Here is a 25,899-nt window from a genome sequence, read left to right as displayed (position 1 = left end):
CAGCCACTGACATCCTTCTCTCCCATGAATTTGTTCTTTTAAAGCCATGCAAGTAGCCATCACTGCCCTGCGGGAGAGTGAGCTTCACTGTTTTACTAAGCACTGCGTGAAGACGTACTTTAGAATAATAATAATAATTTTTTATTTATACCCCGCCCTTCCCTGTTCAAAATCCGGGCTCAGGGCGGCTAACAACAAATTTAAAACGCTTCTTTAAAGAATATAGAGAATTTAATGGATTATGGAAGATCCTAAGGGATCTAAAGGGATGGAAGTGAAGAACAGAGGTAAAGGAGAATTAAATAACAAAAGAAGTGTGGAAGTGGAAGTCTTTTAAGATATCTTAATTAAGATTTGTATTTTATAATGTGTGTAAGTGTAATTCTGGAATTACTGTTTATAGAAAACAGCACTTTCTTTTCTTTTCTTTTCTTTTCTTTTCTTTTCCTTTTTTTCTTTTTTCATTTCTTCTTCCTCTTTATCTTCTTTCACAGTTTATGTTTGGCAAATACGTAAATAATTGTGTTTTTGCAGATATGTCTGGAAATTTGATTGTATTATTCAATAAAGTTATATTTTAAATTAAAAAAACAAACAAATTTAAAATGCTTAATTGTAAAAGCAGCATAAAATACAGTATAAAAACATGAATAACAATAAAATTCAAAGTTCAGAAATCAGTTTATGGGAAATCCATCTAATAAGCATTAGATAATCACCAGGGCTAGCTGGGTGAATTGGTCCTACTTGGGCCAGGGAGGAGGCCAGGGGAGAATTAGTTGTGGGTTCTCAGAGTGGGTGATCTTCATAAAAGGGGAGGGGGGGGAAGAGAAGGGAAATAAAAGATCAGGCTGAATTCAAATTAAAGGTCAGGTGAAATAGCTCTGTCTTACAGGCCCAGCGGAAGGAGGTTAAATCCTGAAGGGCCCTAGTTTCATGGGACAGAGCATTCCACCTGGTTGGAGCCATCACTGAAAAGGCCCTGGTCCTGGTGGAGGATAGTCTGACTTCCTTAGGGCCCAGAAGCTCTAAACTATGGTTATTCATGGACTTTAAGGTCCTCTGCGGGGCATACCAGGAGATGCGGTCCCATAAATACTTTATCTGCTGTGAATCTTGCAACATTCAGCCTCATTGGATGTCTGCAAATTCCAGTGTTACGAAAAGAGCTTTTCTCTCGGCCCTTTCTCAACACTGTGCATAATTTCATAAACTTCTGTTGTGTCACCTCAAACTCGTCTTTTCTCTAAACTGAAAAGTCCCAAACGCTGCAACCGTTCTTCATAAGGCAGTTGTCCCATTCCCTAGATCATTTGGGTTGCCTTTTCCAAACCCAAGAAGAGTCTGGATCAGCCCAATGGCCCATCTGGTTCAGCATCCTGTTGTCACAGCGACCAACCAGGTGTGTATGAAGGAAATCCCGAAAGCATTGTTCCTGAGCTCTGCTCCTACTCCTTGCTTGTCTGGCTGGAGAACAGAGAGGGGTGTGTGTAAAACTAGCACCCTATGCAAATGTAAAATTTACATCCCTTGCCCCACCCACTTTTGTCTCTGCCCCGCCCACTAGGAGCGTGTGTGAGAGGTTGCTCAGAAAGCAATGTGACACTCAAGTTAAAAAGTGTTCTGCACCCCCAGCCGCTGCAATAACAACAACAACAACAACAACAACAACAACAACAATTTATTTATACCTTGCCCTCCCCAGCCAAGACCGGGGCTCAGGGTGGCTAACACCAGGTATAAAAACAATTGATTAAAATACAACTTAAAAACAAGATTAAAATACAACATTAAAATGCAGCCTCATTTCAGTAGAAACTCAAATCAAAAACTTTTTGGGGGTGAAAACGTCAAATCTTTCACCAAGGCCAACTATCCAGACTGGTCCTACGTGGGCCAGAAAAAGCAAGGGAAGTCCCCAAATAGGAGTTCCATCACAGAAGGAGAAAGGAAAGAGGGGGAAGGGATCAAGTTGATTCCAAGCCAAAGGAATGGAATCTTTTGGCTGGTATTGACTGTCAGTATAAGCCAGGGGGACTATATTGAGGAAGGACAATATACAGTGGTGCCCCGCAAGACGAACGCCTCGCAAGACGGAAAACCCGCTAGACGAAAGGGTTTTCCGTTTTGGAGGCACTTCGCAAAACGAATTTCCCTATGGGCTTGCTTCGCAAGACGAAAATGTCTTGCGAGTTCCTGCGGGTTTTTTTCCCTCCCCCCCCCTTTCCTAAGCCGCTAAGCCGCTTATCAGCTGATCCGCTGATAAGCCGCTTAACAGCTGATCGCTAAAAGCCGCTAAACCGCTAATAGCGCTAATCCGCTAAGCTGTCAATGGGCTTGCTTCGCAAGACGAAAAAACCGCTATACGAAGAGCCTCACGGAACGGATTAATTTCGTCTTGCGAGGCACCACTGTACTATTAGTTTTTGTCCTGGTTTCAATTATTTTGCTGGACTGCGTATTTTAAATGTGTTCATATTCTGGTGATGGAATATAAGACTTTTTGTGGGGAGTGTCTCAAAAAGAGGATAAATGTATGGAATGAAATGAATGACATGAAACGATACAAAATGAAAACTTGGCCGGGTCACCATGTGGGAACTCCTATCTTTCAATTTGGTATGTTTAGCTGATTTGCCTAAAAATCCAGTGCTGTAACGACAGTCAGAGAGTTGCCTCACCTGCTTATCTTGGGGAAAATATTCCCCGTGAAAAGCAGGACTGGCTGGATGGGAGAGGAAAAAAAGTCACACACACCCCATCTCCAACAAAAAAATAATAATCTAGGAAAGTAATTAAGATTTCATGTGCATCTGCTGCAATGCTCCACTTGTTTTGACTTCATTAACCGTCCGGGGATTTTGCTGCAGAAGTGAGCCTGCGCCTCTGAGCAAATGTGTCTAATCCAGGGATTTCTGTAACAATGAGTGGGTGGAATTTCAAGGCAGACTCTTGTATCCGAGGCATGAAAAAGACTCTTTTGTAGGTCGCTCCTCGTCAGCCGAGGGACTTTACACTGAAAGGAAGAATGCGGGGTGGGTGGGGGTGGAGAATGGGATAATTCCAGCCCGGCTACCGCGGTGAAAAACCCCTTTTTGTCGCCTGAAGTGCCAGATTCCAACTACTGCAGGGGAAAGTTGGCTTTATGACATGAACCCGGCGCAATCCGCTCGGCTCTCCCCTCACCCACCACACTGCCGCTCCCGGTATAGTAGCTCATTAAGCAATTCGCTGAGTAGCCCTTTTCTCTTCCCCGCTGGCAGAGAAGGCTGCGTTCAGATGGCCATCACCGGGCAGACGCAAGCGGCGCTGCTAGCGCAAGGTTGCGCAAGCCACAAAAGGAGTTGCTTTCCTTGGCAGATCTCCGAATCCCGACTTATTAAGGCTCTGCCAACCACTTTTGTCCTTGACAAGTGACTCTCTCCGCCGCCAACACTAGCGTCTCTGTGTGAGCCTCTTCTGTAGGGCCTGGTTCTTTCCAGGACAATCTGGCCCAGCGAGAAAAAGCTGTGCTGTCCTTGGGCGAAGACCGCGGTCGCCCTTCAGGAGAACACCCCGAGCTGTTCGGGGGAACGGGAAGAAGGAGGAAATCATAACGGATGGTTTCCCCCGCAACAGATACAACCATAAAGCAAAGCTCTGGCAATATGCTGACCTTCAAAGAATGTGTGGGGACAAGATAGATCTAGCATGGTTTGCAATGGTTTTGGCATCCACTGGTTTAAAGTAAAGGTAAAGGGACCCCTGACCATTAGTTCCAGTCGTGACCAACTCTGGGGTTGCGGCACTCATCTCGCTTTATTGGCCGAGGGAGCTCGCTTACAGCTTCTGGGTGATGCGGCCCGCATGACTAAGCCGCTTCTGGCGAACCAGAGCAGTGCACGGAAATGCCGTTTACCTTCCCGCCAGAGCAGTACCTATTTATCTACTTGCACTTTGATGTGGTTTCGAACTGCTAGGTTGGCAGGAGCAGGGACCGAGCAACGGGAGCTCACCCCGTTGCGGGGATTCGAACCGCTGACCTTCTGATCAGTAAGTCCTAGGCTCTGTGGCTTAACCCACAGCGCCACCCGCATCCCTTCTAACCACTGATTTAACCACCACCAAAAAAGGGGCTTCTGTAGCCTTTCCCATAAAACCAGGCTACTAAGAAACTCGGAATGGGTGGGGGAACAGTTGTGGGGTTTTGTGGAAAAGGAAACTTTTCAAACTAGGCTAGAGCAGGGGTCAGCAATTTTTTTCAGCAGGGGGCTGGTCCACTGTCCCTCAGACCTTGTGGAGGGCCGGACTATATTTTGAAAAGAAAAAAAATGAACAAATTCCTATGCCCCACAAATAACCCAGAGATGCATTTTAAATAAAGGACACATTGTACTCATGTAAAAACACGCTGATTCCCAGACCATCCGCGGGCCAGAGTTAGAAGGCGATTGGGCTAGAGTTTCGGCAAGTGCCCCCCCCCCCCCGCCGTCCACCAAGCACAACTCAAACATTTGTGCTCATTTCCCTAGTGCAAAATGTTACAGCCGTATTGCGCTTTCTGATGTATGCTTTTTAGACATCTTGCCATTCCTTTGCCAATTGCACCGGGCGAGCAATTTTCTGAGTATATACATTTTTCGTACACATTAGATGGCTGGAGGACTGTCTTGCAAAATTCAGAGCTGCATGAGGGTTGGAGGAAGGCTGTTTTCCAGTTCACATATTGGTTCAGAAATTGCAAGTTTACCAGATCTCTCTTTAGATGCAGGTTGAAGCACATTTCTTGCCCATCCCTGGTGGTGACCTCCTGCGGCCCCAAACGCAAACAATAAACACCTGTCTGAAAGCAACCTTTGTCCTGATAGCTGAACTGACTCTCCTGCTGTAGACAAAGCATTTCTCCATATAGGAGTTGCTGGGGGGTGACACCTCTACACCTCCATTTCCCCTGCATTTGGGCTTCCCCGGGGTATTGGGCTGGCCACAGGTGGAAGCAGAATACTGGGTTAGATTGATTTCTGGCCTAATACAGTACAGCTTTTCTTATATCCCTAACTCAAGGTCTCTGGAAAACTCAGAAGGCAGGCCTGAAAGCAATGGCTATCCCCTTTTTAGTTGCAACCAGCTCAGGAGGTATACTGCCTTGAACCATGGAAGTTTCATTTAGCTGCCATGGCTAATGGCCACTGAGTGATGTGAAATCCTAGAGCTTGTCAAGTCCCATTCAGAAGCACCTGAGCTAGTCAGAACATGGCAGCCAAAACCGTAAGAGAGGGGTTGGGAAAAGCTCAGGGCCGGTGGCCAAATGCAGCCCTACAGGGCTCAAGGTTTCCCCCCAGACCATGTCCTACTTGAGCACTTTTGCCTGGCTGGAATGTGTCCTTAAACTCTTACCATGCTTCTTGGCTGCCGGAAGGGAAGATGATTGGGGGGGGGGTGCATATAGGAACATCCAAGGTTGTTGGGTTTTTTTGCATGGTTGGAAAATGCCTGTTGATGGCATTCTACCATTGTACTGTTGAGAGTGTATTAACTTATGGTCTCTCTGTGTGGTTTGGGAGCTGCATGGTCAGGGAAAAACCAATGCTGTCCAGGGTTTGTAAAGACTGCAGAGAGAATAATTGGGTGCACTCTTCGCACCTTGGATCAAATCTACGCTTCCAGGTGCCATAAGAAAACTGCAGAGATAGCGCAGGATAGTGCGCACCCCGGAAATGATCTCTTTCAGCTTCTGCCTTCTGGAAGAAGGCACGGGGTTATAAAGACTAGGACTAGCCGCCTGAGAAACAGTTTCTAGCCAAATGCGATTTTGATTTTAAATGTAGTGTAAGGTAGTCTCTATTGGAGTATATTGTATTTAATTATGGGGTATCAGAGTTTTTAGGGGGCTAACCAGGCTGGGATAGCTTGTTGGTTTTTGAATGTCTGATGTAGATTTTTTTCAATTTCGTTGTTCTGTATGGGGCAATGACAATAAAGATTATCGTATCGGAATGCAGGCTGCTGTACAGGCCACCTCCATTGCCCCACCCACATTTGCACCTGGCCCCGCCTACTGTCATGGATTGGTTGGACACCGAGTAATGGTGGGAGGAACCAGCTGCGGAACCCCAATGGGAAGAAGGCTCAGAGCCCGGGGATTGGTGGTGGGACGACGATGAGTGGTCAGAGGGAGAAGAGGCTTTGAAAGTTGGAGAGGTGACAGGGCTTAGTGAGCCGGGGAAGTCTGTGGCAGAGAGAAGTCCAGAATCAGGATCGGAAACTGAAGCAAGGGAGGAGGGAGGCCAAGAGGCAGAGATGAGTCCGGGAGCCATGTGTGGCTCCCTCTTCTGCTGTGACAAACTTCCCTCCCTGCTTGTCTCCCAGCACCAGAAGAGGCATGGAAAAGGCGGAGGTGAGGTTAGCTGCAGGCAGGCACCGTCTCCTTGGGGAAAGCCCTGGAGAGGACTTAGACAGGTGGGCAGGTTCAGCAACTGGTTCACGGGGGCAAGACCTGAGTTGCTGTGCCCATTAGACCTGACATTCCTGTGCAGATCCTGTAAAGGTAAAGGGACCCCTGACCATTAGGTCCAGTCGTGACCGACTCTGGGGTTGCAGCACTCACCTCGCTTTATTGGCCGAGGGAGCCGGCGTTTGTCCACAGACAGCTTCTGGGTCATGTGGCCAGCATGACTAAGCCGCTTCTGGTGAACCAGAGCAGCACACGGAAACGCCGTTTACCTTCCTGCTGGAGCGGTACCTATTTATCTTCTTGCACTTTGTGCTTTCAAACTGCTAGGTTGGCAGGAGCTGGGACTGAACAATGGGAGCTCACCCTGTCACGGGGATTCGAACCGCTGACCTTCTGATCGGCAAGTCCTAGGCTCTGTGGTTTAACCCACAGTGCCACCCATGTCCCTTGTGCAGATCCTACTTTGGAGTTAACTCGAACATTCTCCGCATGGTTTACTGCTCGCCCGCCCCTGGCATGTGGCCCTCGAAAGGCTGCCCATGAGGGAATATGGCCCTGATGATGAGTTGAGCAAAGACATTTATATGAGTGGCACTTGCTGACCACCCTCCCACCCGCAGCTGCTTTTGTTCCTATCAAGGATGCTCCCCCATTCAAAGCCGTGCTCCAGTGCGCTGCTTCCGTCAGTGTTATTAGGGCCATTCATAAAGGGAAATCTCACACAAATCTATTCCCAGCGCTCTGTCCTAATCAGGGCAGCGTCTTAATTGACATTGCCTTGCATGCCCCGAAAGAGAAGAATCTTGCAGAAAAGCAACACCACCGAGGTTGGCTGATTTGAGGTCCCTGCAGCACACAATCTAGGCCAAGCTTTCACCAACTTTGTGGCCTCCAGCTATTTTGAACTACAGCTTCCATCAGCCCCTGCTAGCCCAGACCACCTCATTATCTGATGGGCTACAAGTTCTGAAATCTCTGGCAGAGGAAACCTCATGCCTTGCACCCCTACCCACAAGAAGCCAGCAGGATAAGGAATCGGCATAGATCGAGCCAGCCTTGGGGCGAAGAGCTCATCTCAAGCATGCCCGTTTCAGTAGAATCCCTGGGAAAGTGTAACATGTAGCCCAGCCACACCACTGGAGTGTTTTTGTTGGCATTTGACTGTCTCGAGAGACAATGGAGTGTGCTTCCAAGGGTGAAGTCAAACTACTGTGTTAGCAGCAGCAAAGTGACCTCCTCAGGGTGCAAGTCTGGGAAGTGTGTAGAGAGGTCCTAGACTGGTGGTCCACTCTTGGTCTGGTGGATGTGGTTGAAAGGAAGGCAGAGCAATATGTAAGGCTGGTCAGTCGAAGCCGTTTCTCAGGTGTGGCCACTGTCGTACGCTGACAGCTTCTAGGAGCCACAGGTAGGAGCTGAGTGCAAGGTGTGGACCAAAGGTGGACAAACTAGCCTAGGAGGAGCATGATGTGTCCCTCACCAGAGGTACGACCCCTCCCCAAACACCCCTCTAAAGTGGTAGTCTAGGAAAAACTTCATTGCTAAAAATACTTTTTGCTTAATATAGCAGAGGAGCCTGAAAACAGGGTTACCCACAAGCATGCTGCCACCTGGTGGCAACTCGTGAAAGGAACATCTGATTGCTGCCAACAAATTTCATTTAGCGTTAGGAAGAGAGAGAGAGAATGCTGTTTTGCCACTGCTAAGGCTTGCTCTGATTCCCCCAGCCTGGGATGATAATTTGGGAGTGGGCGGGCAGGGAAAACAATGCCGTGGGGGGTGGGGAGAGAAGAAACAGCTTGCAAAATGTGAAAGAAACTGGCTGCAACAGTAAGACAACCCCCCCCAACCCTTCGCCCTCCTCGGTGGTGACAAGTGAGATCTAACCCAAAGGTCTGGCGGCCACAGCTGCGAGAGGAGGAAGTTGGAAGTGTGAAACAGAGAAGAAGAAAAAGGAGAAGCAGTTTAACTGCGGTATAGCAGCAACTTCTGTTTTTCCTCTACAGTTTGCAGAGGACCAGGGGAGGGGGGAATTTGGACTGTCTCTTTATCTTGCACCAAAGTGTATGCAGCCCCCACAAGCACACATGGGGTGTATAACTCAACAGGAAAGACTCCTGTGTCCCAGCCATAGCTGTCAACCATCCCTTATTTGGCGGGAAAGTCCCTTATCCCAGCACCGTGTCCCGCTGCTGTCCCTTATTGATGATGTCCCTTAAATTTCCCGGGTTTCAAAGGAAGCAGCTCCTCTCCCTCCCTCCCTGCCGGACAGGGAGGCGGGAGGCTCCAGCTGTGTTGCTTGGCTGCGTTGCTCACCCAATAAGGAGTCTAAGAACGACTGAGGGGGTGGAGCTTGCATGCCTTGTGCCGATCAAATTGGCTGCATTGCCTGGGGACTCGCCTTTGCTCAGCGCTTCCCAGCGGAGAGCTGATGGTGGTTTTCCTTGCTGCATCCCCTTTGCTGGGTTGCTGCGCTGTGGGAACCACTGCTTGAGGCTTCGTTTGGCTGCTGGTTGACTAAAAACCCTTATTTTGGCTGCTGATCCCTTATTTTCGAGGCTGCTGGTCCCTTATTTTCAAATCTGTAAGTTGACAGCTATGGTCCCAGCCCCAACTGAAATGAATTGGGAGCAGAACAAGCTTCCTCCTGGATTTTGCTCCAGGCCACCCAACACTCTCCTTAGCTCTTCTTTAACCTCCCTTGTTTCCGGCAGGTATTTCTACTTTAATTGCAGGCATTATTGTCCCTGTTTAGAGGTGGTGGCCATTCAAACCTGCAACTCATTGCCCTCTGGCCTACAAGATCTTCCTGCACCACCCCTAGGTATGTGAGGGTCTCTTCTGTGTGTGTGATTTCTTATCGTAAGGTAGAAAGCACTCTGCACAAGCTCAGTGGCACCTTTAAAACTACAGTGGTACCTTGGGTTAAGAACTTAATTCATTCTGGAGGTCCCTTCTTAACCTGAAACTGTTCTTAACCTGAGGTACCACTTTGGCTAATGGGGCCGCCGCCACTGCATGATTTCTGTTCTCATCCTGAAGCAAAGTTCTTAACCCGAGGTACTATTTCTGGGTTAGTGGAGTCTGTAACCTGAAGCGTATGTAAACTGAAGCGTCTGTAACCTGAGGTACCACTGTACAGGTGTTTCAGATCTGAAACCTTGGCACCAGGAATAGGTTAAGGAAAGAGGACTAAGCACGGGCTTCTGCAAAGATAACCCTAATTCTGACGAACTTGTCTGAAAAAGCCTGTGATAATGAGGTCTGGAATACTCTATGTGTATCAAGAAGATCCATTTCCTTCCCAACTTTTCTCCTCCTAACAATATCTGGGTTCAGCATCCTGAATCACAGAACTGTAGAGTTGGAAGGGACCCCGAGGGTCATCTAGTCCAACCCGCTGCAATGTATGAATCTCAGCCAAGGTAGCCATGACAGATGGCCACCCAACCTCTGCTTAAAAAACCCCAAGGAAGGAGAGTCCACAACCTTCAGAGAGAGACTGTTGCACAGCTGAACAGCTCCTATTGCCAGAAAGTTCTTAATGATGTTTAGCTGGAATCTCATTCCTTGTAACGTGAAACCATTGGTTTGAGTCCTGCCCTCCAGAGCAGGAGAAAAGAAGCCTGTTCCATCTTCCATGTGACAGCCCTTTAGATATTTGAAGATGGCTATCACGCAGGTGGACGCAGGTGGCGCTGTGGGTTAAAGCCTCAGCGCCTAGGGCTTGCCGATCGAAAGGTCGGCGGTTCGAATCCCTGCAGCGGGGTGCGCTCCCGCTGCTCGGTCCCAGCGCCTGCCAACCTAGCAGTTCGAAAGCACCTCTGGGTGCAAGTAGATAAATAGGGACCGCTTACCAGCGGGAAGGTAAACAGCGTTTCCGTGTGCGGCTCTGGCTCGCCAGAGCAGCGATGTCACACTGGCCACGTGACCCGGAAGTGTCTCCGGACAGCGCTGGCCCCTGGCCTCTTAAGTGAGATGGGCGCACAACCCCAGAGTCTGTCAAGACTGGCCCGTACGGGCAGGGGTACCTTTACCTTTACCTATCACATCTCCCTCTTAGTCTCCTCTTTTTCTGGCTAAACACACCCAACTCCCTCAACCATTCCTCACAAGGCTTGGTTTCCAAATGCTTTATCATCTTGGTTACTCTCTTCTGCACGCATTCCAGCTTCTCAATATCCTTCTTAAATTGTGGCACCCAGAACTGGACGCAGTACTCTGGGCGTGGTCTGACCAAGGCAGAATACAGCAGTATTCGGCGCTGTGGGTTAAACCACAGAGCCTAGGACTTGCCGATCAGAAGGTCGGCGGTTCAAATCCCCTCAACGGGGTGAGCTCCTGTTGCTCGGTCCCAGCTCCTGCCCACCTAGCAGTTTGAAAGCACGTCAAAGTGCAAGTAGATAAATAGGTACCACTCCAGTGGAAAGGTAAACGGTGTTTCCGTGTACTGCTCTGGTTCGCCAGAAGCAGCTTAGTCCTGCTGGCCACATGACCCGGAAGCTGTACGCTGGCTCCCTCGGCCAGTAAAGCAAGATGAGCGCCGCAACCCCAGAGTCAGTCACGACTGGACCTAATGGTCAGGGGTCCCTTTCCCTTTAGGACTTCCCTTGATCCGAACACTAGACTGGATCTGAACACCGTTGATGCAGTCTAGAATTGCATTAGCTTTTCTTTGCTGCTGCATCACATTGTTGTCTCGTGTGATCTACTTAAGACCCCCAGATCCTTTTCACATGTACTACTGGCAAGCCAGGGATGGGAAATGTGTGGCCCTCCAGATGTTGTCGGGACTACCAACTCCCATCGCTCCCAGTCTGAATGGCCAATGGTCAGGGACGATGGGAGCTGGCGTCCCACAACTCTGGAAGGCAGGATTTTCCAGGAGGTGTTTCTAACTGGAGACATGAGGGTGTGGACCTGGGGCCTCCCGCATGCAACTGAACCAGGCAACTTGTATTCTCTCTCCTCCTTGCCGTGGGACCACATTAATCCAGTGCTAGACCAGCTGCACTGGCTCCCGGTGGAGTACAGGGTCAGGTTTAAGGTGCTGGTTTTAACCTTTAAAGCCCTATATGGCCTGGGACCCTCGTACTTACCGGACCGCCTCTCCTGTATGCCCCGCGATGACCTTACGGTCCGCAAATAATAATATCTTGGAGGTCCTGGGCCTCAAGGAGGTTAAACTGGCCTCAACTAGGACCAAGGCCTTTTTGGCTTTGGCCCCAGCCTGGTGGAACGCCCTATCGCAGGAGACCAGGGCCCTGAGGGACTTGATATCCTTCTGCAGTGCCTGCAAGACTGAGCTGTTCCGCCTGGCCTTCGGTCCAGGCCCAGTTTGACCCCCCCCCCATCTATGGGACCCTGTAAGTTATCTTTGGCCCTTTTATCGGCTCATGTGGAACCAACATGGATAGCCGGCCCTGATGAATACTTGAGGTTCCCGACCCTTATGGTTGTAATTTCATGGGCAGTCATTTAATTTTATCCTGATTCTAATTTTTAAGCTGTATTTTAATCAATTGTTTGATTGTGTTTTAATGTACAATGGTACATCAGGTTAAGAACTTAATTCGTTCTGGAGGTCTGTTCTTAATCTGAAACTGTCCTTAACCTGAAGCACCACTTTAGCTAATGGGGCCTCCTGCTGTTTCTGCACAATTTCTGTTCTCATCCTGAAGCAAAGTTCTTAACCTGAGGTACTATTTCTGGGTTAGCGGAGTCTGTAACCTGAAGCGTCTGTAACCTGAAGCGTATGTAACCCGCGGACCACTGTACTTGACATTTGATGATAGCCACCCTGAGCCCGGTCTTGGCCAGGGAGGGCGGGGTATAAATAAAAATTTACTTACTTACTTACTCACTCAAAATGTGTTGCCAGTTGGCAGTGGGCCACTTCCTTAGTGCCAGCTTTCCTCTCTCCCTCTCCCCAAGAATCTAACTTATAATAAAGTCAGTGTCAGCTACATCGCTTCTGCAATACAGCTTGAAAACCACAATGGCTGCACGATGCTTTAGAAAAAACAGCAGCATGTGCTGATAAGCTAGATCTTCGCATATAAAAGCAATAATAATATGGGGGTAAAGGATTTTTTTTTGACAGGGGGAAGCTGTATTCAAATCATGTGAGAGACAGCTAGATACTGGATATATACAACTCATTGCTTTTTATCTTTCATATATCTAGGCAGATTCCAACCTCACGGGCATCAACGATTTATTTAGCGCCAGCAGATCTGGCCCGTACAATTTTGGGTGCAGGTTTCATCCGACGGCACAGCGTGTGTGGCGGCAAATGTCATCGACTGCCTGGAGGGAGGTGCTAAAATAAGCATCTGCTTGTTACGGAGCCTAATTGAGAAAGCGATAAAGAAAACGCGGTGGCAATTTTACACTCGTTTAAACATTCAGAAACTCCGCAGAAAAGGACTGCAGAGCAAAGCAGGAAACTCCAGGGCTTGGTGCTTCTGCCTGGACTTCATCCCCATCAGTCATCTCCACCGCAGATCCTGAGCAATGTGGCCTCATAATCCCCAGAAGTGTCAGACTGCAAAGGGGGTAAAACAAAAAACAGTCAGGAAGCCACATTAAAGAGGCACGCTTCAATCTCTTAACGTTTTCTTAAATCCATTTATAGACAAAAGCAGCACTGCGCTGCAGTTATGGCTGCCAGGCCACCATCACCTGTTAAACTAACTATGCCATGGAGCAAAACCCAGGCCATGGGAGGACCATTAAACTGCGCAAAAGGCTTTCCTGTCTAGCAAGAGAACGCTGCTGCTATAGAGACTGTGCTGGTGAAAGGAAACCTTTAAAAAAGACATCTGGATCCCCCATAAAACCACCAAGTTAACAGCTGAGCTTGTTTTCCACTCAACATGATAGCCCAGGGAGGCCCTCATTATCAGCAGACATCTGGGCAGAGAGCTTGTCTCCGCAGTCTGTCTATCTGCAGCCTCAAGGAGGCCTCAGCTTTTCCACTCACGGGCATCTGCATATGCAAACATGGTTGCTCTCACACAGATTTCCACCACCTGTAATCTTTACTTTGAGTTTTATTTTTTATTTTTGTAGTGCTGGTTACAGTTTTAAAGCATCTTCATTCACCCCCAGGAGTTCAAATTATTTTATTTTAGTCATTTACAGAGTCTAAAAACCTCCCAAGAACCTTTTATATGTCCTTCCCAGCAGCTGATGCATCACCCCCCCCTTGGTGTTTCGGGTGTAGATGACTTGGGCTCTGTGCTTGGACACCAGTTTGATTAGGCCTTTGCTGAGAAGTTCCTCTAGCCAAGGAGCACCGAATCTTCAGCCTTTCAGAGACCACAGCAGGTGTGATGAGTTTGTAGTTTGGCACCTCCTTGCACAGCTTGTCGTAAGTAGCTTTGTCAAACAGAACAAGGTTGTTCAACTTGTCTCTTACTTTCCCTTTGGACCACTTCTTCTTCTTGGCTTTTCCGCTGGACTTGTTGACGGGGTCCTTGTCCTTCTTGGCCGACTTGCCCGCGTCCTCCTTCTTCTTATCGTCCTTTGGCGTCATGGTGCAGTCAGAGCGGCTACCGTCGCTGCTTCTCCCTCAGCGACTTCTGGCCAGAAGAGCATCTTCAATTTTTTTTGATATGCAGAAAATGCATAGAGGACACAGGGCTCTTGCGACCTTTCCTAGTGGCGCAGATCAGCATGACAAGCTAGACTGGCTGAAAGTCCCTCTTTTGCATCTGGGGGGGGGGCGCAAGAGGCTAGCTTCTGGGTGACCGAAAATAAAGCTTCAGACGCTCCAGTGCCTGTGAGTGGGAAAGCTTCTGCAGAGCTGCCTGCCACGATTTCGTATGTGACGTTTTCACGTCACTGAGGACCAGAAACTTGCTTTTAAAAAAATGATAGCAAAGGTTCTCAGGGATTCTATGCTCACGGCCCAGTTCAGGAAAGTACTTAAACATTTAGCAGTGTGTTCACTTATGCTGTCTCAGAAGAGCACTCAGCATCTTGAGCAAAGTCACGTTTTGGCCAGTCATTTCACCTTCTCACAAACCTCTCCAATAGGCAGCATTGCACAAGCCCAGAAAAGCGTGAAAATGTTTAAAGCCTGCAGCACAACCCCAGGTTGCCAGCTAGAGCTTGGTAGGTTTACGGGACTCGGGTGGCACTGTGGTCTAACACCACTAAGCCTCTTGGGCTTGCTGATCAAAAGGTCGGTGGCTCGAATCCCCGTGATGGAGTGAGCTCCCGTTGCTCTGTCCCAGCTCCTGCAAACCTAGCAGTTCGAAAGCACACCAGTGCAAGTAGATAAATAGGTACCACTGTGGCAGGAAGGTAAACGGCATTTCCGTGTGCTCTGGTTTCCATCACGGTGTTCCGTTGCACCAGAAGCAGTTTAGTCCTGCTGGCACATGACCCGGAAAGCTGTCTATGGACAAACACTGGCTCCCTCAGCCTGAAAGCGAGATGAGTGCCACAACCCCATAGTCGCCTTTGACTTGAATTACTGTCCAGGGGTCCTTTATCTTTACCTTAGGTTTACACATGCTATCAGGGCTGAGAGAGGATTGGTCTACTGTGTCATAGAACCCATCTGTGAAGAATTAAGAGAGCCCGGGTGACGTTTAGGGATCTGTCCCAAGTAATAGAGGACAGAAGTTCCATAGCTTCCATCTGTCTCTGCTTTCCCACAGTGTCTTTCACGTCCAAGACCAAAGAAGTGGATTCACACACAGAGAGAGAAAGAGATCTGGAATATAGCTGAAGCGATTGAGGTACTCACTTTAATAGCAGAATACAAGGAGACGCCGTACAGTTTCTTATATTCAGCTCGAATATCCAAGAGGTCAATCTCTGACCTGGATGCCAGAATTCTGTTCAGTGTGAATTCATCTGTGCCAGCCCCCTATCAACAAGGAAAGCAATCATCATCATCATTATGATTATTTATAAATTTTGTATACCGCCCAATACCCCCCGGTATCGGAGTAGTTTCAACACAATATAAAAACACAAAAACACATAATAAAAGTAAAAATCAAAAAGAACCCAGTAACTCCCCCTTCCATTTTAAAAAATTGTTTCATTTGCGTTTCAGAGCTACAGACCCTGTACTTTGAAAAGCACACACAATTTACGTGTTTTGCAAAAAATGGCAGAAAACGTCCCTCTAATTCAGGGATGCCCTGCCATCCTCCAGATATTGTTGGACGTCATATCCCATCATGCTGGCTGGGGCTGATGGGAATTGGAGTCCAACGGAGAGCCCTATACAGGCTCCTCCCCCCTACCTTTGTTTGGCAAGGCTGCTCCATAGCAACACTACCTATACAATCCTCACCAGCGCAGAGCTTTTTCCCTTGAAAGATTCAGTTCTATGCTGCCAAGGTTCCAAATTCAGAGAGGTATTGTCCTTGCGGTGTAGGACCGGCCGAGACCATTGCACATGTCTTGTTCTACTGTCCATTTTATGAAGTAAAAGGTAAAGGGACCCCTGACCATTAGGTCCAGTCGTGACCAACTCTGGGGTTGTGGTGCTCATCTCGCTTTATTGGCCGAGGGCTAAGCCGCTTCTGGTGAACCAGAGCAGCACACGGAAACGCCGTTTACCTTCCAGCCGGAGTGGTACCTATCTACTTGTACTCTGATATGCTTTCAAACTGCTAGGTTGGCAGGAGCAGGGACCAAGCAACGGGAGCTCACCCCGTTGTGGGGATTCGAACTGCCGACCTTCTGATCGGCAAGTCCTAGGCTCTGTGGTTTAACCCATTTTATGAAGTAATCAACGACAAATGTTTGTGCCTCAATCTGAAGGAGAGGCTAAACTGTTCTGATTCCTACAGGGTTTCTCTTTTTATTGAATAGCTGCGGGAATGGCAGTATGGAGAAAGGAGCAGAATATGGGAGCAATGCCATGAAACTATGCAGCGCCGGATTTATGTATAAGCTAAACAAGCTATAGCTTAGGGCCCCACTACCTTGGCCCCCCCATTTTTTCCACTATTAATATACTTCTTCTTAATTGTATTTCAGTTCAACAATTACTTTGATAAAATACACATTTTGTTATGTGCAAATGGCTATTACAGTGGTACCTCGGGATGCAAATGGGATCCGTTCCGGAGCCCTGTTCACATCCTGAACATAACGTAAGATGCGACAATGCGTCTGCGCGTGCTTGGGTCACATTTCGCTGCTTCTGCGCATGCGCGTGACATCATTTTGACCATCTGCGCATGTGGCGAAACCTGGAAGTAACGCACTCCGTTACTTCTGGGTCGCTCGCTGCGGAGCGCTACCCGAAAGTGCTCAACCTGAGGTGTATTTATCCCGAGATATGTATGTCCATAAATTACCATATATTATTCTACACAAAAAACGGCGAGAATTTGTTGTTGACAAAGGAAAGCTGGACACATAAAGCGCCCCATTACCTTCAGTAGCTTAGGGCCTCATCAAACCTAAATCCAGCCCTGAAACAACGTTGTCATAAGACCTGAGTGGTACTTTTTAACCTTATAGTTTCATCTCAAAGCATCTCCTTCTGTGAACAGATGCCAATTGTATGTTTCGACCCAAATATTCCTGTTTCCTTTGTATGCTGATAAAGGTTGAATGACAGATTTAAGAAGGTAGCATCTTGTGTCCTTACCTTCAAAGACTTGTGCAGCCTTTCAGCAAAGAATGCTGGAGTGTTGTTTGCACATTTGACTATCAAAAAGAAAGAAAGAAGAGGGTTAGCAGTTGACTGGAACAGCTATGGAGGAGTGCCAAGGTAGTGCAGAAAAGTGAAATTGGTGGGCAACCACAGCGCTTGCAAAACATCCAACCCTCATTCAGAACAGATGCATGTTAATGCATTCTGTTCAGTGCTTGTTTACAATGCCTTTGTCAGTATTTTTTCTTACTGCTGCTCCCTCGTGGGTAATTATGTTAACTGCATTTGCACATAGTGATGTATGGAAGTGAGAGCTGGACCATAAAGAAGCCTGATCGCCAAAGAATTGATGCTTTTGAATTATGGTGCTGGAGGAGACTCTTGAGAGTCCCATGGACTGCAAGAAGATCAAACCTCTCCATTCTGAAGGAAATCAGCCCTGAATGCTCACTGGAAGGACAGATCCTGAAGCTGAGGCTCCTGTAATTTGGCCACCTCATGAGAAGAGAAGACTCCCTGGAAAAGACCCTGACGTTGGGAAAGATGGAGGGCACAAGGAGAAGGGGACGACAGAGGACGAGATGGTTGGACAGTGTTCTTGAAGCTACCAGCATGAGTTTGACCAAACTGCGGGAGGCAGTGGAAGATAGGAGTGCCTGGCGTGCTCTGGTCCATGGGGTCACGAAGAGTCGGACATGACTAAACGACTAAACAACAAAGCATTTGCACAACTCTGAAGACTTCCTTTAGAACAGGTCAAGCCGTCTCCCGAACTCCATGAAAATGCAATGGAAGCTTCCATTTTCTTGCAAGTACTAAACTGGATTTGGGGAGCTTCTGAATGGGCTCCAAAAAAAAAAAATCAAAAAAAATGACACAATTGCACCACTTTAAAAAAAAAACAAAAAAAACCTGCTTGAATGCTTTTGGGGATTTTTTTTTTTAGCTCTGAATTAACATGCTGTGGCAAAACTGAACAGGTTTATTCATTTATTGGTGTGGGGGAGAGAGAGATGAAGATAACAAAACTTACCCATTGCATCAGAACATTTACAGTTAGCAAAAGGGCTTTAATTTTAGGATTCAAAACTCAAAATATCCCACCCACCTAGGTTTGGGTGTCAAGCATTTTCTTTAATTCTGCCCTTGTTAAAAAAGAAATTCACTGTAAAACATGCATGCAATAACAGAAATAGAAGCACAGTTAAGTGTTGCAGTACTAAAAGCTCTAGGCCTTTCCCCTTCCCTCTGATGAAAATTTTATTATTTATACCTCACCTATCGGACCGGGTTGCCCTAGGTATTCTGGGCAGCTTCCAACATATATAAAAACATAATTAAACATCTATATCTATTTTTTTAATAACTATTTCTTAATTTTCCAAAAAGATAGCATCAATATATACAATATATATATTAAAAAAAATCATAAAAAATTAAACCAGAATTAAAAGCTCTAGGCCTTGATCATAGCCATCAATAAATATAAAAGTCAGTTGCCTGATATTCCATCACGGCCATCAGAATAGCATGGTTGGTAGAGTATGAGACTCTCAAGGGTCGTGGGTTCGAACCCCACGCTGGGCAAAAGATTCTTGTATTGCAGGGGGTGGACTAGATGACCCTCATGGTCCCTTCCAACTCTTTTTATGCTTCTGTGCTTCTGTATGACTAATCGCCAGGTGCATTTTAGTGCTATGGGCACAAATCTTACTTGTCCGAGGATGGGGATTAACAGGCACCAGGAACAAAAGTGAGGGAGACCTCAAAAGGCGCAAACATCACATTTGTGGAAATGTACCCCAAAGTAGGCTTATAGTGCCTGCCACTTTTTGAACTAAGTCGCTCTTCCTCAGAGGCAACTTAGTCCGAACTGGCTGGCATTTCCTGTGGCCAATGGGAGGTAAAGGTAAAGGGACCCCTGTCTGTTAAGTCCAGTCGTGACCGACTCTGGGGTTGCGGCGCTCATCTCGCTTTATTGGCCGAGGGAGCCGGCATACAGCTTCCGGGTCATGTGGCCAGCATGACTAAACCACTTCTAGCGAAGTGGTACCTATTTATCTACTTGCACTCTGACGTGCTTTCAAACTCCTAGGTTAGCAGGAGCAGGGACTGAGCAACAGAAGCTGACCCTGTCGTGGGGATTTGAACCGCCGACCTTCTGATGACAAGTCCTAGCCTCTGTGGTTTAACCCACAGCGCCACCCGTGTCCCCGTGGCTGATGGGAATCATAGTCCAAAACATCTGAAGGGCACTAGGTTGGGGAAGGCAGACTCACACTGTGAGCTGACTAATACAGTGGACACTTGGGTTACGAACGTTATCCGTGCAGGAGGCACATTCGCAACCCGTGTCTGCGCATGCACGGGTCACGATTCGGCGCTTCTGCACATGCGCAAAGTGCGATTTAGCGCTTGTGTGCATGTGCAAGCACTGAAACCCAGAAGTAACCATTCCGGTAGTTCCAGGTTAGGCACGGTGCGCAACCCGAAATCGCACAGATGAAGATGATTGACTACATGGGATTGGCAGAAATGACCGGCAGAATCCGAGACCAGGGAAAAGAGTCGGCGGAAGAAGACTGGAAGAAATTCAAAGACTATTTGCAGAAATATTGTAAAATTAATGAATGTTAGATTGATGTTGGACAGAAATTAAGTGGTCACCAGCTGTAATGTAAAGACTGAGTAATAAGTTAAAATAAGTCATAATAAGTTATAATAAGGATTTGCTGAATTAAGAAATTGAATTGGAATACAAAAGGGGGAGGTGAGAGGAGGTCTGGGAAATAAGTTAATGGAATAAGTAATGAAAATTATATTTGTTTTGTTTTTTCTTTGTAATTTTGTCATTTTTTGTGCATTTTTGTTTTTTTCTTTTCCTTTTTTTCTTTCTGTTTGTGTTTTGTATTAACTTGGAAAAACTTAATAAATATTTATTAAAAAAAAAAAAGAAATCGCGCAACCCAAAGTGTCTGTAAAGCGAGGTATGACTGTAGTTATATCTCACACAGACCCATTTCCCTCAAGTCCTCCTTACCTATGGCCAGCAGCAGGTCTTCAAAACTTCCTGAGGTTTCGCTCTGGATGCTGTCTTCCAGTTTCTTCCCACTGATATTTCTGTATTCTTCAAAGGCTTAGGAACGACAAGAGATAAGAACGCCAGCGCTGTTAAGGGGCACCTCCAGGCGGTAGAAAAATTCGCAAGAGTTGCCTATTTGCCTCCCTTTACTGAGCAGCAGAGAAAAAGAGAGGACCCCCAGAATGGTTTCTTACTTAGTTTCAGCTGAGGGAAACTGCTGAAGCACAGAACCTCAATGAATTTGCCCTCGTCGGTCCCCCACCTCTTCTCGCCTGCGTTGTACAGGATCTAAAAGAAGAAGAAGAAGACTAGAGATTAAAAGCTTGCCTGTATTCTTTGCCTGGTCTCTGTTGCATTCTAAACACTTCCAAGGTAGGTTAGCAAAGGAGGAAGGCTGGGGCTCATGTACCTTTAGTTGTTGAGGGAATTTCAGCCCCTTCTGCAACTATTAAAAGTGCAGAAGCCCTCAGGAACCAGGAAGACGTTTTTTAAAAAAATAAGAAATGGGGAAAATATATAATTTACCTTAAAAACCAATGTAAACAATTAAAATTATTAGTCAAATTGGAATAACACTTATAGTTTCTCCCCTGGTCTCCTTGCGAGTGAAAAATATGGTATTTCAATTAATTGATTGTGATTTTATGTAAACAGTGTTATTGTTACTGTTGTTAGCCGCTCTAAGCCCAGCTTTGGCTGGGGAGGGCGGAATATAAATAAAATGTTGTTGTTGTTGAATATAAATAAAATGATGTTGTTGTTGTTGTTGTTGTTGTTGTTGTTGTTGTTGTTGTTGTTGTTGTTATTATTATGCTGCACTTCTTTTCAACTATCCAGTGTCCTTTTGGAGATGCAGACATCCCGATGTCCCCCCCCAAATGCTTCTTCAGAAGGATGGAGCAAGCCCAGCCCTGCACAGCTTACAATACAACATGATATGATAATCTTTAATGTCATTGTCCCATACAGAACAACGAAATTGAAAAAATCTACATCAGACTTTCAAAAACCAACAAGCCTGCTACCCCAGCTATCCCAGCTTGGTTAGCCCCCTAAAAACTCTGATACCCCATAATTAAATACAATATACTCCCATAGAGACTACCTTACACTGTGTTTAAAACCAAAATCGCATTTGGATAGAAACTGTTTCTCAGGCGGCTTGCCGGCTCAGAAACTCTAAGAAACGTTTTTAAGCAGCTCAGAAACTTCCCGATTGGTCAAACCGACAGCCGACACCTTTCTGAATTGCAATTACCTGAGCATCCTTCTTTGCTACCTGCTCATCCGGTCTTTGATTCTCATCTCTTCGGCCCTGTGAACACATTGAGAGAAGTTTCAAAAGCTAATTAAAATAAGAGCACTCGTCACATTAAACAGCATTTGGTGCCAGCCCTGTGTCACAAGCAAATGGGAGATGGAGAACAAACATGACAAGGTTTCCTTTGCAGGAGGGCACAAGACTTAGGGCCCCCCTGTAGCAATGGATTTACGTGCAAGTGGCGCTGTGGGTTAAACCACAGAGCCTAGGACTTGCCGATCAGAAGGTCGGCGGTTCGAATCCCCGCGACGGGGTGAGCTCCCGTTGCTCGGTCCCTGCTCCTGCCAACCTAGCAATTCGAAAGCATGTCAAAGTGCAAGTAGATAAATAGGTACCGCTCCGGCGGGAAGGTAAATGACATTTCCGTGCGCTGCTCTGGTTCGCCAGAAGTGGCTTAGTCATGCTGGCTACATGGCCCGGAAGCTATACACTGGCTCCCTCAGCCAGTAAAGTGAGATGAGCACTGCAACCCCAGAGTTGGCCACGACTGGACCTAATGGTCAGGGGTCCCTTTACCTTTACCTTTAGGTTGAGCATGTTAGCCTGTTGTCCAGTCTCCCATGGGTAATGCCCCCACCCCAGGCAACAGATTTGGAGGCAGGAGAAGGGTCAGCTGAAGCAAAGGGCTGTGGTAGAACACCTGCTTTGAATGCAGAAGAAGCGGTGGAATTTGGTAATATGGCGCCCTGGGCAGGAAATTTGTTGCCCACCACTAAATATTTCTTCTTTTCACAATAATTCATTTGGGTACTGTTGCTTTTTATGGATCTTTATATTGTACCCATTTAAATATAGGTTTTATAATCATCATTATTTTGTGCCCCTTTGGCTTGGCACCCCGTGTGAGGGAACTGCCTGCACTGCCTAAATCCAGTGCTGGCAGAAGGCTCTGGTTTCCATTCCTGTCATTTCCAGTTGGAACTGGGAAAGAGACTTGCAAGAAGCGCTGAACAATTATTGCCATTCAGTGTAAGGCGGACCAATGGTTTGACTCAAGGCAGTTTGCTACGCTCTGAACTGTGTATTTATAAGAGCCAGAGTGACCAGTTATATTAAGCCAATGCAGCTGTGGAGTTCAACATTTATCTCATGCACAGCCTTCTTCTGAATGTGCCGTCATTATCGGAACTCAGAGCTGGAGGAGATCAACAGCATTTGGACCCAACGTTTGCCATAGGGCCTGTTGAAAGAGAGGTGTAGAATCCCAAAAAGAAACAAATACCACAAATAAGCTAACGGATTTGGGAATCTTGGAATCCCAACCTGGCCGTAAACAGGCAAGGCACAGATAACAAGAGAATTGCTGGAGGCTCTCTTACATCGGCCAGAGTTAACAGGGCTTGTCGGAAGTCACCAGATGTGTCGGAGCTGATGTCGTCCCCAAGACTCTTCTTATAAACTGGAAAGAAAAAGCCCATAAGCAAAATTTCAGGGACCAGGAGCAGTAAGGAATGCCATACATACGACAATTCCCAGGCTGTAGACCCCATCTTTAGCCTCGCAAAGGCCACAGGAGTGCCAGGGTGAGTCCTCTTGATTCCACAGCTCTAATTTTGGTCCACAGGCAAAGAGAGGCTGCCCCACACAACTGAAGCCTTCTTTTCCATAATTTCAAGTATTATTTTTTAAAAAAATGCTTGCCATCTCACACAAAATCAACAACAAGTTTACCCAAACTGGTTCCAACCAAGTTACTCCTAACAGTTTAAGGAAGGGCCAGACAGCTGCTGTGCCTCAATATCCTAAATCTGAAAGATGCCTTTTGCCTGACAATGGCCTTGGAGCATGGAGGAAATTTCTAGAAAGGCCTTAATGGCTGAACTTTATTATTGGAAGCTACGGACCACAGGCTAACATGTGTCCTTCTGGAGAAGCTGCAAGGTATCCTGGGAGCTGGATAATGAAGGTGCCAGATGTGGGAGGAAATTCCACAATTTAAGGGCTGCCACAGAGAATGGCCTCTCCCAGGCCACCCCACTCACCCTAAACCTCTGGAGAACCAGCAAGGACCTTTAGTGGCCGGAATGGACCTGCTTAAATCACCCTGCTGTCATCCCAGTTAGATAATATTCTGATAAAGGCAGATGTTAAGTCAACCCTTTTGTCAATGGAAGAAAGGTACGGCTTTGCCTTAGAGTCAGTCCCAAGGGGCAGATTATGGGCCAACTTCAAAGCCATCAAGGGAGCATAGAGTCCGCCGTCAAAAGGACTTAACACCCAGTGCAGTGCAGTGCTTAAAGCAGTGGTGTTGAAACTTTTTTCAAAGAGGGCCAAATTTGATGAAGTGAAGGGCCATGAGGGCCCACCAAAGGGCCAACAAACCAGGAAATAAACTGCCACAGGGGCCAGATTAAACTGACCGGTGGGCCAGATTAGTGACCAGACTGGGCTCAACTTCTTCAGCCCCAACTGGGCCAGGCGAGCTGGGAAACCATTTCCAGAGACCTTCCACTGCGGGGAAGCAGGTCTAAGTGCAATGGACTCACAACTTTGAGCTGTGAGCACCAAACTCAGTTCCAAAGTCCGGACAGAAGATCTCCAGGTTGATGAACTATATGGAATGGACGGAAATGATTGGCAGAATCTGAGACCAGGGAGAAGAGATGGTGGTAGAAGATTGGGAAAGTCTAAAGTTTGTACATAGAAATATTGTAAAATTAATGAGTGTTTGAAAATTGTTGGAATGAAACTTTATGGCTTTAGCAGAAATGCTATAAGGAGTTAAGTATAAATACGTATTTTAGTATTAATGGAAAATAAGGTTAAAAATATGTTAAGACATTCATAATGATAAAAATAGAGAAAGATGGAAAGGATTTGCTGAAACAAGTAACAGAAGTGGAATACAAAAAGGGAGGTGAGAGGAAGTCGATGAAATAAGGGAATGAAAGATAGACTAATGAAATGGTATGCTATATGTTTTTTTTAATTGTTGTTGTTTTGTTTTGTTTAATTTAGTGTTAAGGTTGTGTTTTGTATTGTTCATTGTATTGTTTCTTCTTTTGTTCTTTTTTCTTGTCTGTCGTAAATTTGAAAAGTAATAAAGATTATTTAAAAAAACAAAAACAAACTCAGTTCCAAAGTCAGCGGAGCACAGCAGAGTATGAACTACACAAACGACAACTCTGAAGCATAACTTATTTATTCTTTTACAGCTACTGCAAACTAAAATAAACTAGTAACTAAAGACTAATGACTATCGGAGGCTACTGGACTGCATGAGTGTTACACTTGCTTAAGCAGTCATCTTATCTCTACACAGATAACACTCAGACTCCCGCAGACTCAGGCTGGAGCGGAAGAAGCGACCAGCAAATTCCGCCCCCTCCTTTCTGAAAACATTGTCAGGAGAATTGGGATTAAATTTATAAATAAGAAAATGCACGATAAGGAAAGTGATGTAATATGATTATGACTGTGATTTGGTTTTTTGAAATATTGATATTGGAAACTGCTACAGATAATTACTAAGAAGAGACTCGAGGAAGTCAAATACTATGTTTATGAAGATGGATGGTACTTAATTGTAATTAATTAAGTGGCAGTATGCTGTATTGTATGTTTTTATTTTTTTCCTTTTTTCTATCTTTTTTCTCTTTTCTCTTTTGTTTGTCACTGTTAATTCTTTTGTATTATGCTTATTTACTGAAAACAATAAATATTATTTGAAAAAAAAGAAAACATTGTCAGGAGATTCTTGCAATGGGAGGGGTGAAATATCCACAATTAGGCCCCTGAAACGAACTTTGGACATGCCTGGTTTAGAGTGTAATACTAGGACCTGGGAAAAAGCGGGGTTCAGTTCTGACTTGGCCTTAAGCTCACTGGGTGATCTCGGGTAAGCTGCTGTCTCTCAGCCTAACCTTCCTCGCAGGGTTGTTGTGGGATTCACTGAGGAGCGAGGAAAACTTTCTGCTTGCTTTCCTTGGAAAAAAAGGTGAGATAGGGATGCAGTAAATGAATAAACATAAATTTGTATTTCTCAGCTGGCTGGCTTAACGCAAGGCGGTGGTCAAGTAGCGAACCTCCTCTTCTGAAACTTGCCTGCTCATCCCCCAACACACACATTCCTCCTTAATTGTCATTTCTCAAGCTTGGGTCCCCAGCTTTTGTTCGACTACAATTCCCATCATCCCTAGCTAGCAGGACCAGTGGTCAGGTATGATGGGAGTTATAGTTTAGCAGCTGGGGACCCAAGCTTGCGAAACACTGCCTTAATTCAAGAGATACACTTCCTATTGCTGTGTTGTTGTTTAGTCGTTTAGTTGTGTCTGATCCTTCGTGACCCCATGGACCAGAGCATGCCAGGCACTCCTGTCTTCCGCTGCCTCCCGCAGTTTGGTCAAACTCATGCTGGTAGCTTCGAGAACAGTATCCAACCATCTCGTCCTCTGTCGTCCCCTTCTCCTTGTGCCCTCCATCTTTCCCAA

General features: G+C 46.4%; 1 protein-coding gene, 1 long non-coding RNA gene and 1 pseudogene across 4 annotated transcripts in view; all 3 read right to left on the bottom strand.

Moving 5' to 3' along the window:
* Positions 1-5,887: 5,887 nt before the first annotated feature.
* Positions 5,888-11,319, bottom strand: LOC307224460. 2 transcript variants are annotated; one of them, XR_013842546.1, is made up of 4 exons: positions 11,036-11,319; positions 10,474-10,694; positions 9,920-10,101; positions 5,888-5,937 (listed from the first exon to the last, which is right to left on the bottom strand). It is a non-coding gene; the product is annotated as an uncharacterized lncRNA (long non-coding RNA). The 2 variants fall into 2 exon arrangements; XR_013842547.1 differs by lacking the exon at positions 5,888-5,937 and having other exon boundaries at positions 9,441-10,101.
* A 1,252-nt stretch (positions 11,320-12,571) lies between these two features.
* ANXA3 (annexin A3) overlaps positions 12,572-25,899 on the bottom strand; it is a 33,015-nt gene continuing 19,687 nt past the window's right edge. The window contains exons 7-13 of the mRNA XM_079991131.1: positions 22,789-22,868; positions 21,407-21,463; positions 20,343-20,436; positions 20,107-20,202; positions 17,061-17,119; positions 15,192-15,314; positions 12,572-12,977 (exon numbers count right to left, since the gene is read on the bottom strand). Coding sequence (XP_079847257.1) covers positions 12,918-12,977; positions 15,192-15,314; positions 17,061-17,119; positions 20,107-20,202; positions 20,343-20,436; positions 21,407-21,463; positions 22,789-22,868 — 569 coding nt within the window. The 3' untranslated portion in view covers positions 12,572-12,917. The remainder of the gene's footprint in view (positions 12,978-15,191; positions 15,315-17,060; positions 17,120-20,106; positions 20,203-20,342; positions 20,437-21,406; positions 21,464-22,788; positions 22,869-25,899) is intronic.
* LOC307224400 (small ribosomal subunit protein eS25 pseudogene) lies at positions 13,541-14,041 on the bottom strand (annotated as a pseudogene). Its single transcript has one exon. The product of its transcript is annotated as a small ribosomal subunit protein eS25 pseudogene (transcript).

Source organism: Podarcis cretensis (assembly GCF_951804945.1).
Source record: "Podarcis cretensis genome assembly, chromosome: 9".
NCBI lineage: Eukaryota > Metazoa > Chordata > Lepidosauria > Squamata > Lacertidae > Podarcis > Podarcis cretensis.
Note: the sequence above shows the minus strand (reverse complement) of the source record. Positions and strands in the feature narration are given on the sequence as shown.